The sequence below is a fragment of the Oncorhynchus gorbuscha genome, linkage group LG10 (genome assembly GCF_021184085.1).
Source record: "Oncorhynchus gorbuscha isolate QuinsamMale2020 ecotype Even-year linkage group LG10, OgorEven_v1.0, whole genome shotgun sequence".
NCBI lineage: Eukaryota > Metazoa > Chordata > Actinopteri > Salmoniformes > Salmonidae > Oncorhynchus > Oncorhynchus gorbuscha.
The window spans coordinates 77296680-77310817 of NC_060182.1; the positions used below are offsets into that span (position 1 = coordinate 77296680).

Sequence of the window (14138 nt, forward strand, 5' to 3'; positions counted from 1 at the left end):
GCCGTTTGGTCTCGCCAATGCGCCAGCTGTTTTTCAGGCATTAGTTAATGATGTTCTGAGAGACATGCTGAACATCTTTGTTTTTGTCTATCTTGACGATATCCTGATTTTTTCACCGTCACTCGAGATTCATGTTCAGCACGTTCGACGTGTTCTACAGCGCCTTTTAGAGAATTGTCTCTACGTAAAGGCTGAGAAGTGCTCTTTTCATGTCTCCTCCGTTACTTTTCTCGGTTCCGTTATTTCCGCTGAAGGCATTCAGATGGATTCCGCTAAGGTCCAAGCTGTCAGTGATTGGCCCGTTCCAAGGTCACGTGTCGAGTTGCAGCGCTTTTTAGGTTTCGCTAATTTCTATCGGCGTTTCATTCGTAATTTCGGTCAAGTTGCTGCCCCTCTCACAGCTCTTACTTCTGTCAAGACGTGTTTTAAGTGGTCCGGTTCCGCCCAGGGAGCTTTTGATCTTCTAAAAGAACGTTTTACGTCCGCTCCTATCCTCGTTACTCCTGACGTCACTAGACAATTCATTGTCGAGGTTGACGCTTCAGAGGTAGGCGTGGGAGCCATTCTATCCCAGCGCTTCCAGTCTGACGATAAGGTTCATCCTTGCGCTTATTTTTCTCATCGCCTGTCGCCATCTGAGCGCAACTATGATGTGGGTAACCGTGAACTGCTCGCCATCCGCTTAGCCCTAGGCGAATGGCGACAGTGGTTGGAGGGCGACCGTTCCTTTTGTCGTTTGGACAGACCATAAGAACCTTGAGTACATCCGTTCTGCCAAACGACTTAATGCCCGTCAAGCTCGTTGGGCGTTGTTTTTCGCTCGTTTCGAGTTTGTGATTTCTTACCGTCCGGGTAGCAAGAACACCAAGCCTGATGCCTTATCCCGTCTGTTTAGTTCTTCTGTGGCTTCTACTGATCCCGAGGGATTCTTCCTTATGGGCGTGTTGTCGGGTTGACAGTCTGGGGAATTGAAAGACAGGTTAAGCAAGCACTCACGCACACTGCGTCGCCGCGCGCTTGTCCTAGTAACCTCCTTTTCGTTCCTGTTTCCACTCGTCTGGCTGTTCTTCAGTGGGCTCACTCTGCCAAGTTAGCTGGTCATCCCGGTGTTCGAGGCACTCTTGCGTCTATTCGCCAGCGCTTTTGGTGGCCGACTCAGGAGCGTGACACGCGCCGTTTCGTGGCTGCTTGTTCGGACTGCGCGCAGACTAAGTCGGGTAACTCTCCTCCTGCCGGTCGTCTCAGACCGCTCCCCCTTCCTTCTCGACCATGGTCTCACATCGCCCTAGACTTCATTACCGGTCTGCCTTTGTCTGCGGGGAAGACTGTGAGAGCCGCCAATAAACGCAGGATTAAGAGTCCAAGGTATTGTTGCGGCCAGAGAGTGTGGCTTTCCACTCGCAACCTTCCTCTTACGACAGCTTCTCGTAAGTTGACTCCGCGGTTCATTGGTCCGTTCCGTGTCTCCCAGGTCGTCAATCCTGTCGCTGTGCGACTGCTTCTTCCGCGACATCTTCGTCGCGTCCATCCTGTCTTCCATGTCTCCTGTGTCAAGCCCTTTCTTCGCACCCCCGTTCGTCTTCCCTCCCCCTCCCGTCCTTGTCGAGAGCGCACCTATTTACAAGGTACATAAGATCATGGACATGCGTTCTCGGGGACGGGGTCACCAATACTTAGTGGATTGGGAGGGTTACGGTCCTGAGGAGAGGAGTTGGGTTCCGTCTCGGGACGTGCTGGACCGTTCACTCATTGATGATTTCCTCCGTTGCCGCCAGGATTCCTCCTCGAGTGCGCCAGGAGGCGCTCGGTGAGTGGGGGGTACTGTCATGTTTTGTCATTAATTATCATGTCTTGTCCTTGTGCTTTCCCTTCTGTTCGTTTCCCTCTGCTGGTCTTATTAGGTTCTTTCCCTCTTTTTATCCCTCTCTCTCCCCTCCCTCTCTCACTCTCTCGCTCTCTCTTCTCTCTATCGTTCCGTTCCTGCTCCCAGCTGTTCCTATTCCCCTAATCATCATTTAGTCTTCCCACACCTGTTCCCGATCCTTTTCCCTGATTAGAGTCCCTATTTCTCTCCCTGTTTTCCGTACCTGCCCTGTCGGATCCTCATCTATAATTCACCGTGCTGTGTCTATGTTTTGCCCTGTCGTGTCGTGTTTCCCTCAGATGCTGCGTGGTGAGCAGGTGTCTGAGTCTGCTAGGTTCAAGTGCCTTCCCGAGGCAACCTGCAGTTCTCGATCAAGTCTCCAGTCTGTTCTTGTCTTTACGAGTAGTATTATGCTTTTTGTTTTGTAAAGTTTGTTACTGGATTAAAAACTCTGTTTTCGCCAAGTCGCTTTTGGGTCCTCATTCACCTGCATAACAACAACAGTAAAATGACAGGCTATATACAGTAGAGAGGCTACATACAGACACCGGTTAGTCAGGATGATTGAGGTAGTATGTACATGTAGATATGGTTAAAGTGACTATGCATGTATGATGCACAGAGAGTAGCAGTAGTGTAAAAGAGGGGTTGGCGGGTGGTGGGTGGTGGGACACAATGCAGATAGTCCGGTTAGCCAATGTGCGGGAGCCCTGGTTGGTCGGCACAATTGAGGTAGTATGTACATTCATGCATAGTTAAAGTGACTATACATATAAGATAAAAAAGAGAGTAACAGCAGCTTAAAAGCGGGGTTGTGGGGTGGCACACAATGCAAATAGTCCGGGTAGCCATTTGATTACCTGTTCAGGAGTCTTATGGCTTGGGGGTAAAAACTGTTGAGAAGCCCTTTTGTCCTAGACTTTGCATTTCGGTACAGCTTGACATGCGGTAGTAGAGAGAACAGTCTATGACTGGGGTGGCTGGGGTTTTTGACAATTTTTAGGGCCTTCTTCTGACACCGCCTGGTGTAGAGGTCCTGGATGGCAGGCAGCTTAGCCCCAGTGATGTACTGGGCCGTACGCACTACCCTCTGTAGTGCCTTGCAGTCAGAGGCCGAGCAATTTCCGTACAGGGCAGTGATGCAACCAGTGAGGATGCTCGCGATGTTGCAGCTGTAGAACCTTTTGAGGATCTCAGGACCCATGCCAAATCTTTTTAGTTTCCTGAGGGGGAATAGGCTTTGTCATGCCCTCTTCATGACTGTCTTGGTGTGTTTGGACCAATCTAGTTTGTTGTTGATGTGGACACCAAGGAACATTAAGCTCTCAACCTGCTCCACTACAGAACCGTCGATGAGAATGGGGAAGTGCTCGGTCCTCCATTTCCTGTAGTCCACAATCATCTTCTTAGTCTTGGTTACGTTGAAGGATAGTTTGTTATTCTGACACCGCCCGGCCAGGTCTCTGACCTCCTCCCTATTAGGCCTACCACTGTTGTGTCATCTGCAAACTTAATGATGGTGTTGGAGTCGTGCCTGGCCTTGCAGTCGTGGGTGAACAGGGAGTATCCTTCTTGTTTGGCCCTGTCCTGGGCTATCATCAGATGGGGCCACAGTGTCTCCTGACCCCTCCTGTCTCAGCCTCCAGTATTTATGCTGCAGTAGTTTATGTGTCGGGGGGCTAGGGTCAGTTTGTTATATCTGGAGTACTTCTCCTGTCTTATCCGGTATCCTGTGTGATTTTAAGTATGCTCTCTCTAATTCTCTCTTTCTTTCTCTCTCTCTAAGGACCTGAGCCCTAGGACCATGCCTCAGGACTACCTAGCACGGTGATTCTGTGCTGTCCCCAGTCCACCTGGATGTGCTGAGGCTCCAGTGTCAACTATTTTGCCTGTGGCTATGGAATCCTGACCTGTTCACCGGACGTGTTACCTGTCCCAGACCTATTATTTGACCATGCTGGTCATTTATGAACATTTGAACATCTTGGCCATGTTCTGTTATAATCTCCACCAGGCACAACCAGAAGAGGACTGGCCACCCCTCATAGCCTGGTTCCTCTCTAGGTTTCTTCCTAGGTTTTGGCCTTTCTAGGGAGTTTTTCCTAGCCAACGTGCTTCAACACCTGCATTGCTTGCTGTTTGGGGTTATAAGGCTGAGTTTCGGTATAGCACTTTGAGATATCAGCTGATGTACAAAGGGCTATATAAATACATTTGATTTGAGTACAGGAGGGGACTGGGCACGCACCCTTGGGTAGCTCCAGTGTTGAGTATCAGATGTGTTGCAACCTACCTTCACCACCTGGGGGCGGTCCGTCAGGAAGTCCAGGATCCAGTTGCAGATGGAGGTGTTTAGTCCCAGGATCCTTAGCTTAGTGATGAGCTTTGAGGGTACTATGGTGTTGAACGCTGAGTTGTAGTCATTGAATAGCATTCTCACATAAGTGTTCCTTTTGTCCAGGTGGGAAAGGGCAGTGTGGAGTGCAATAGAGAATGCATCATCTGTGGATCTGGATAAATTAGTAGCAGATACTGTGCCTGTGTACACTATGCTGTCTACTATACAGTATACTATACCTGTCTCTACATTTGAGATCTAGAATAGAGGGAGTGTATTGACTATGCTGTGAAAAAAGTATGTGGAGACTGAGATTGATTTGCGGTGTGTCCGTGCCTTTTCCCCCAGTTTCCCTGACAGAGTGGGTTTGAGAAGGATGCCTGGAAATGGGATCCAGAGACAACAAGGGTGAGTAACGCCTCATTATGATGGGAGCTAAATAATCCTGTAAGCCTCCTCATGCCCACGTTACAACCCACTCACAACCTCAGCAACAAGAAACACATTGGTGATAATGATCTGAAAATACATGAGTCACTTCTTCCTGGGAGCAGAGTTGTATGGGAGGGCATATGTATGTAACATAGCATACACATGTTAATATATGATTATGTTATGTCACTTTTAGCTTCAGCAGTGCGGCTGTGGGGAGGAAAGGGAAAAGACCCCTGTGCTTCTGCCCCTATCTCTGAGCTGACACAGTTTGACAAGATGTGTCCGAGGCATTTGGCACACATTAGCATATTCAACACCTCACTGCTGAGCTGTCAGCCGGGATTGGACAGGAGAGAGCTGGACTGGTGCACCCTGGGACAACAAGGGGGGTTTCCTGGCAGCATGCACTCAGACCTCCACTACTATACCTTCAGACAGATTCATCTAACCCAAGGCTCAAATTAACCCACATTATTATCTACTATTAATTCACTATGGGAGCACTGTGGTGAGCAGCCTCATCAGCAACAAACAGTAGAGTAGACAAAGCTGAATGCCATGCACGTACATCTGCAAGCACCATCATTATCATCTATTAAAATAGATTAGCATTCGCCAGGTCAATGGTTATCGTCTTCATCTGACTGGTTCTAAAGGGGCTTTTGAGTGAATGGAACTGGCGAGTATGGCTAGCCTTCTGGGTGTTTCTCCACACTGTGTGGGTAGATTTATACAGTGCAGTGTGAGGACCAGCAACGGGTTAAAACGAAAAGGAAAGGGTGAGCAGAGATCATCCACAGCTGACTTTACTCCTCTACTTCCTTTCCTTACGATGTGGATTTTGAGAAGCCCGTGGCTGTGTGAGGCTAAAGCAGATTCAGATATTAAGTAGACTGACTGACTGACTGTAGCGGTCGGGGAGGACATTCAGATTACCCAGGCATGGAGGGGTTTTAGGAATGAAGTTGCAGGCCATTGAGGGGGTGATCTCTTAAAACTCTTCATCTGTGCTAATTTCTGACCTGGCATCAAATGGATTTTCTACAGCACCTTGAGCATAAAGGTCTCTCTACCTGAGTCAGAGGGACTCGAATCGTACAGCCTTATAACAATATGTAATGTACTTGAGTGGCAAATCTATTGTTTCAGATGTGCTGTTAACATATCTGAGTTAAAGGGTAATTAGTGATATGAAAAATGTTATTATTGCATAGCTGTAAACATTTTCATGTAAACACAATTTACAATTATGTTCCTATTCCTAATTATATGAATAACTACTACTCAGCCTAGCCAATATCCAGAGTCTACTATAGAGACATCTATTACAACAAAGTAAAACGAGGAAACTTCTCCAATTTTCAGGGAAGGAATGACAGTGGATATCATCTAGACATAGATATATACAACCTGTGCCTGTGTAAGAGTGAGTGATGGTACAATGCTTGTCTTGCATCAATCTCACCTGGGGGCACAGTATCCACTAGTAATCAGTGCCAGTGCAAATACCTTCAGTAGGGAGCAGTTTCAGTGCGTATACCTTCAGTAGGAAGCAGTGCCAGTGCATATACCTTCAGTAGGAAGCAGTGCCAGTGCGTATACCTTCAGTAGGGAGCGGTTTCAGTGCGTATACCTTCAGTAGGAAGCAGTGCCAGTGCGTATACCTTCAGTAGGGAGCAGTTTCAGTGCGTATACCTTCAGTAGGAAGCAGTGCCAGTGCATATACCTTCAGTAGGGAGCAGTTTCAGTGCGTATACCTTTAGTAGGAAGCAGTGCCAGTGCATATACCTTCAGTAGAAAGCAGTGCCAGTGCGTATACCTTCAGTAGGAAGCAGTGCCAGTGCGTATACCTTCAGTAGGAAGCAGTGCCAGTGCGTATACCTTCAGTAGGGAGCAGTTTCAGTGCGTATACCTTCAGTAGGAAGCAGTGCCAGTGCATATACCTTCAGTAGGAAGCAGTGCCAGTGCGTATACCTTCAGTAGGGAGCGGTTTCAGTGCGTATACCTTCAGTAGGAAGCAGTGCCAGTGTATATACCTTCAGTAGGAAGCAGTGCCAGTGCATATACCTTCAGTAGGAAGCAGTGCCAGTGCATATACCTTCAGTAGGGAGCAGTTTCAGTGCGTATACCTTCAGTAGGAAGCAGTGCCAGTGCATATACCTACAGTAGGGAGCAGTTTCAGTGCGTATACCTTCAGTAGGAAGCAGTGCCAGTGCATATACCTTCAGTAGGGAGCAGTTTCAGTGCGTATACCTTCAGTAGGAAGCAGTGCCAGTGCGTATACCTTCAGTAGGGAGCAGTTTCAGTGCGTATACCTTCAGTAGGAAGCAGTGCCAGTGCATATACCTTCAGTAGGGAGCAGTTTCAGTGCGTATACCTTCAGTAGGAAGCAGTGCCAGTGCATATACCTTCAGTAGGGAGCAGTTTCAGTGCGTATACCTTCAGTAGGAAGCAGTGCCAGTGCATATACCTTCAGTAGGAAGCAGTGCCAGTGCGTATACCTTCAGTAGGGAGCGGTTTCAGTGCGTATACCTTCAGTAGGAAGCAGTGCCAGTGTATATACCTTCAGTAGGAAGCAGTGCCAGTGCATATACCTTCAGTAGGAAGCAGTGCCAGTGCATATACCTTCAGTAGGGAGCAGTTTCAGTGCGTATACCTTCAGTAGGAAGCAGTGCCAGTGCATATACCTTCAGTAGGGAGCAGTTTCAGTGCGTATACCTTCAGTAGGAAGCAGTGCCAGTGCATATACCTTCAGTAGGGAGCAGTTTCAGTGCGTATACCTTCAGTAGGAAGCAGTGCCAGTGCATATACCTTCAGTAGGAAGCAGTGCCAGTGCATATACCTTCAGTAGGGAGCAGTGCCAGTGCATATACCTTCAGTAGGGAGCAGTGCCAGTGCATATACCTTCAGTAGGGAGCAGTTTCAGTGCGTATACCTTCAGTAGGAAGCAGTTTCAGTGCATATACCTTCAGTAGGAAGCAGTTTCAGTGCGTATACCTTCAGTAGGAAGCAGTTTCAGTGCATATACCTTCAGTAGGAAGCAGTTTCAGTGCGTATACCTTCAGTAGGAAGCAGTTTCAGTGCATATACCTTCAGTAGGAAGCAGTTTCAGTGCGTATACCTTCAGTAGGAAGCAGTTTCAGTGCATATACCTTCAGTAGGAAGCAGTTTCAGTGCGTATACCTTCAGTAGGAAGCAGTGCCAGTGTATATACCTTCAGTAGGAAGCAGTGCCAGTGCATATACCTTCAGTAGGAAGCAGTGCCAGTGCATATACCTTCAGTAGGGAGCAGTTTCAGTGCGTATACCTTCAGTAGGAAGCAGTGCCAGTGCATATACCTTCAGTAGGAAGCAGTGCCAGTGCATATACCTTCAGTAGGGAGCAGTTTCAGTGCGTATACCTTCAGTAGGAAGCAGTGCCAGTGCATATACCTTCAGTAGGAAGCAGTGCCAGTGCATATCCCTTCAGTAGGAAGCAGTGCCAGTGCATATACCTTCAGTAGGAAGCAGTGCCAGGAGCTTGTCTCTGAGAACAAATGCATCATCTGTCAGGCTTGTGTCCCACAAACACACTGAAAAGCCTATCTTTACTAATGTGATATATTGTGTTATGCATAGGGTATGGGTTTCATTCAATCCGTATCGCAGAAGTTCAGTGCAATAGTGCGCTTGACATTTTAAGGTAATTTCCAATTGAGCCGACATACCGTGATTGCGGTCTCCGTGAACATAGGAACATTGCCTTTAAATGTCAATCGTGCTTTAGCGCTGAACTTCAGCGTTACGGATTGAATCGAACCCTAAATCATTTGGTGAGATCTCTATTAATTTCCCCCCAGTGTACATTTAGCTCAGAAGCTGTTACATTTAACACTCTCGCAATACATATGAGTGCCACTGTACAGTGTTAAAGTAACACTTCTGTTGATGCGTTTCCCTGTTGGATTGAATGGGACATTTTTCATGCAGTAAGGATTTATGTAGACATATACAGCAATCCTGAAACTTTAATAGTAATAGATGTTCTTACAAAAAATAATATTGTGTAATTTATGTGAATTACAACATTGCTAAACACTCACACATTCACATCTTATTCGAAAATAAACTAACGGTCTTTGGAAGACCTTATCTCAACATTATATTGTTACCTCCTAATTTGGGGATTTAAATATTACAATTTGTTGGAAGTTCTATCATAGTTGGGTAACGTAAGTAAGTTCTTTGCGTATGTTGTAGAAATACCAATATGTACAGTGTATACCATGACATGAGAAACCCTCTACAACCTTTTACAGTAGATAGTCTTACTACAAAGTCTTCTTTTATCAAGATCACGTAAGAAATATAATTGAATACTAACAGCCCCTACCCAGATCCTTAAATAGGTTATCGATAACACTATGTGATGCCCTGTAGCTTAAAATAATATATCATGTTACATAAAGATGTCAAAAAGGTTGATGGAATACATTTTCCCACTGGGCACACACTGGTTGAAACACGTTGTTTTAGTTTCAATGACGTCTGTGCAAAGTGGGTTGACATTCTGCATCAGCTCAAGAGTGGGGGATGTATACACAAGAAAATGGCTATTCACTTCAGCATCCGAATGTTATTCATTCATTAGATAATGTGGCTGATATAACTCACTGGCTATAATAGAGAACTTGGCTCAAATAGATGTTTATTACTCTCGCTCAGACAACGTTCAAGAACAACCGTCTCCTTGAAAGAAGACAAAAGAAAATCAAGAAAGGAGCGACTCTTTCCTGTATCAGCTCTTCGCAGCGGAACAGAAAGCTTAGAGGCTGAGATTGAGCATGTTTTTATCAAACCATCACATTTACCAAGCAATCTCCATCATCATTGCGTGGGTATTGTATGTTCTTTTCAGTTCCGTTCTAGACAGAAATCAGTCAATCATTTTGATACAAACTCATAGAACTGTCACTGTGATAACCTAAAGAAATGATCTCCCTGACATCTATGTACACTAGAATGTGTGTTGTGGTGACACCAGGGTCCTCGCTCACGTCTTGAAAAGAGCCTGTTAATATTCTCAATTAAGGGATGTGGATTAATCGCCATTGTACCTGTTTTTGGACATACCGCAGCACAAAGCTATTTCACTGAACAGTTCTGAATGTAAAGAACCCAGCTTGAAGGAAACAGATAGAAAAACACCCAGCCTTTCTATTACCCCACTTATTTAGATCATACAGCACGTAAAGACCCCCAAAGAAGGTAGCTAAATAACAATTAAGATTTGACAAAATAAAGCTGTACAGTATTTTTCCTGCTCATGTAAACTGTGCTTATATCTTTCAAGTCTGCCTCGGTTGTATACTGAGAGGTTTGTTGTAAAAAAGTGAAATGTCTTTGATAGATGTATTGTTTAGTGTAATAAATAATGTTTCAGACTAAGAATTTTCTGTTGTGATCAGAGTAAATTAGACGGTGAGTGATTGTCTTTATTGGACCATAAACTGGTGTGGCATTGCTAAAGAAGCAATAACAGTTGGCGGATCCAAAAGGATGATGCAGGAATGTTTCATTAAAGCCAGTGTCCGTTGGTCCATTTTCTGTCGATATTATAAAGGAAAGCTAATACTTTGAGCCTTCCTTTGGCAGAACAGATAACAGGCTGTAAGAAGCTGAGCACATGGCTAATGCAGAAGTAATCCCAGAGTCCCATAAATGTTTTAAGAGTCACGTCTCTGTTCATCCCAATAATTAAGCAGCACTCCTCTTAATTGCCTCTCTTCTATCTGGGGGACATTTTAAGATGGTCCAGTTCACCTTGTATGTATCTGTAAGCCCCTTCAGCCCCACAATGCAACACAACAACATTCAGGAGCATGATGTCCACTGAAAATTAGGCAACTAAAGTTGAAAATACCCTTCTGCCTCCAGTTGAACTTGTGTACTGTGTATACTGTTCATGTCCTGAAACTTTAGGATTTTTCTATTGAAAGTGAATGATGCTGAAGGTTCAACTATAGAACCCCCACACTATACCCAGCATCCGCATCCCAGAGCCCTTTGATAATTCAGTATGTGATATTTGTCCTTTGCCTTTTATCACGTTCCCCCATGGGGAGGCTCTCTAATTTTTAGCTAGGTGGGCGTCAAGGAGAGATGGATCAGAAGGTGAATGCGTAGACCACTCCCACCACCACAATGTTGCCGATAGTAGCGATGATGGCAATCCAGAGCCAGATGGCATCACTGGACGAGGACTGGTCATCCTGCTGGGCCTGGGCTGAGGCAGCCGCAGAGGCAGCGTGGACACTGGCCGAGGAGTTGAAGAGCGAGTGGTCGCCACTGTAGTTGTCATTGGGTGAGGAGTCCATGAAGGCCCCTGTCATGACTGGGATCTGGAGGAGAGGGAGGAAGCGAGGGAGAGAAGGAGAGAGACAGAGACAGATAGAGAATTAGAGAAGATTGAAAAGTGTTATTTTATTTCATATACAGTGTAGAGCTCTTTGCCAATAGGTACTGCACATCGATCTGGATGTCATAAGGTGAATGCACCAATTTGTAAGTTGCTCTGGATAAGAGCGTCTGCTAAATGACTTAAATGTAAATGTAAATCTAACATTACAATAAAGTCCCTTATCCTGTGAGTAGGATTTGTTCTTGGGCCCTACATTAGCAAGTTAAAACAGAACAGTATATTAAAATAAATAGTAAACATGATATCACTGCATATTGTTGCAAATGGGAACAAGGTTTCTCACTTGTTCGGGTGGATCCCTCCTGAGCACACACAGGTGAGTTCCTACCCTGGGAAATAGGGCTTAATTAACATCAAATTAATATTTAATCTGTGGGAAGTGAGATTTTTAAAATTTATTTAACCTTTATTTAACTAGGCAAGTCAGTTAAGAACAAATTCTTACTTACAATGACAGCCAGTGGGTTAACTGCCTTGTTCACGGGCAGAACGACAGATTTTTACCTTGTCAGCTCGGGGATTCGATCTAGCAACCTTTCAGGCCCAACACTCTAACCTCTAGGCTACCTGCCGCCACTGATTTATTGCTTGGGACAATTAGAAGCCCTAAGAAGGCTGCTGGTTGGCAGAAAGATGGAGAGTATCTGTACTGCATGTAGTGTAGGAAGCTGAGGTGTACCTGAGAACATAATAGCTCTCAAACTAGAAAACAGACTCTTCCTCTCCTCGGAGGGCTGTCAAAATAACCATGCTAAAAATACATTTGGATGAGATGATGTGGAGCAGTCGCACTATATACACCAAAACACTCTCACCCTCTCTCCGCTGGTGCTCAAACGAACACACACACACAATAATTAATTGAAACAAAAACACACACACGCTCCTTTGAGGTCTTTCCTCGCACACAAGGAAATGTCTTTTTGAAAAGCATTCCTCTGCTCACCAGCCATTGGCCTCGGTAGTGAATAATGACATGACACATCCAATTGTGTGCCAGTTAGTCCTCATGAGCATGATGGGAGTGGACATCCATGTATGGGGGAAGTAGCCCGGGAGTCCCTAACCCCACTTAGTGATCATTCAGCCAGAAGTAAATACTGAGGTTGGCTGATGGATGGATGGAATACTGATCTACAGCGGTTTGATCCCATCAGAATGTGTGATGGGATGTCTGTTTAATGTGTATGCTATGTACACTACCGTTCAAAGTTTGGGGTCACTTAGAAATGTCCTTGTATTTGAAAGAAAAGCACATTTTTTGTACATTAAAATAACATCAAATTGAACAGAAATACAGTGTAGACATTGTTAATGTTGTAAATGATTATTGTAGCTGGAAACGGCTGATTCTACATAGGCGTACAGAGGCCCATTATCAGCAACCATAAAAACACAAGTCTCAATGTCAACAGTGAAGAGGCGACTCTGGGATGCTGGCCTTATAGGCAGAGTTGCAAAGAAATAGCTATATCTTTTCGAGAATTTTTTTTTTTCTTTGCAACTCTGCCTAGAAGGCCAGCATCCCGGAGTCGCCTGTTCACTGACGTTGAGACTGGTGTTTTGCGGGTACTATTTAATGAAGCTGCCAGTTGAGGACTTGTGTGGCTTCTGTTTCTCAAACTAGACACTCTAATGTACTTGTCCTCTTGCTCAGTTGTGCACCGGGGCCTCCCACTCCTCTTTCTATTCTGGTTAGAGCCAGTTTGCAATGGCATGTTGTGTTAGCTACCTTCTGTGAAAGGAGTAGTACACAGCGTTGTACAAGATCTTCAGTTTATTGGCAATTTCTTTGCATGGAATAGCCTTCAGAACAATAATAGACTGACAATTTAGACTGACAATTTTCGGAACAAAGTTCTTTGTTTCTGTCCATTTTGAGTCTGTAATCAAACCCACAAATGCTGATACTCCAGATACTCAACTAGTCTAAAGAAGAATACTTTTTTATTGCTTCTTTAATCAGGACAACAGTTTTCAGCTGTGCTAACATAATTGCAAAAGCGTTTTCTAATGATCAATTAGCCTTTTAAAATGATAAACTTGGATTAGCTAACACAACGTGTCATTGGAACACAGGAGTGATGGTTGCTGATAATGGGCCTCTGTACGCCTACGTATATATTCCATAACAAATCTGTCGTTTCCAGTTACAATAGTCATTTACAACATTGACCATGTCTACACTGTATTTCTGATCAATTTGATGTTATTATAATGGACAAAAAAAGGATTTTCTTTCAAAACAAGGGCATTTCTAAGTGACCCCAAACTTTTGAATGGTAGTGTATATATTTTCCACATGCACCTAAGCGTTTCTCAGTAGTGGTAGTAGTAGGTTTCACTGAGCCTAACGAGGAGTGACAAAAATCTAATCGCATAGAGACACATCAAACCCAAACACCCCGATCATGTCTCATTTCAACATAGCCTTGCTTAACATGCAAGAATTGTCAAGGTTTGAAGTAAACACTGGTCCTCTCGTATCACTACTTACCCCAGCCTTATCCAAACCCGCTATTCCCCAATGCACAGGAACACGAGGCCAGAACAGAGAGTGGGAAGCATTAATGGAATGGAAAGAGAGAAACCCTGGTATGGGGCATCCCCAAGTGGGCAATGAGGGCCATATCCAATCCATTTAATGTCAGGAAACCGATACCAGTAAACCTGCATGGGCGAGAGGCTGCGTAATAGAGCTAGTCCTCTAGACGCTGACCAGGGCCATGCTCAGAGGAACCAAACACTGGGCAGAACTTTCCTGACCCTGCTTAAGGGTAACGGAACTACTGGCTAAATGGCCATAACTGGATCTATTTTAACATTGCGAACAGTTTATTAGTGCCTTATCGGATAATACCAAACATGCCCATTTTGCATGGTCAATGTAATATCTACAATACATTATAGAGTACAAACTATTGCTAGGTCTATAGCTAGGTAGTGTAGCGCTATAGGAAACCATACCAGTGCCGTACACCTGCTATCAAACCCTGATAAATGCGGCCCATCTGTTCCTGGGATCATGCCATGATGAGGGCC

The 14138-nt window shown here is 45.0% G+C and overlaps 1 protein-coding gene across 1 annotated transcript; it reads right to left on the bottom strand.

Moving 5' to 3' along the window:
- Positions 1-8625: 8625 nt before the first annotated feature.
- Positions 8626-13737, bottom strand: LOC124046949 (uncharacterized protein C14orf132-like). Its single transcript, XM_046367700.1, has 2 exons — positions 13594-13737; positions 8626-11016 (listed from the first exon to the last, which is right to left on the bottom strand). The coding sequence occupies exons 1-2, from the start codon at positions 13735-13737 to the stop codon at positions 10783-10785; spliced, it is 378 nt and encodes a 125-aa protein (XP_046223656.1). The 3' UTR covers positions 8626-10782.
- Between the last annotated feature and the right edge of the window lie 401 nt (positions 13738-14138).

Coding starts and splice junctions, on each gene's coding strand:
- LOC124046949 (XM_046367700.1), bottom strand. CDS start 13,737: ATGGATTGGATATGGCCCTCATTGCCCACTTGGGGATGCCCCATACCA. Junction 11,017..13,593: donor CGGGTTTGGATAAGGCTGGG/GTAAGTAGTGAT, acceptor CCTCTCCTCCAG/ATCCCAGTCATGACAGGGGC.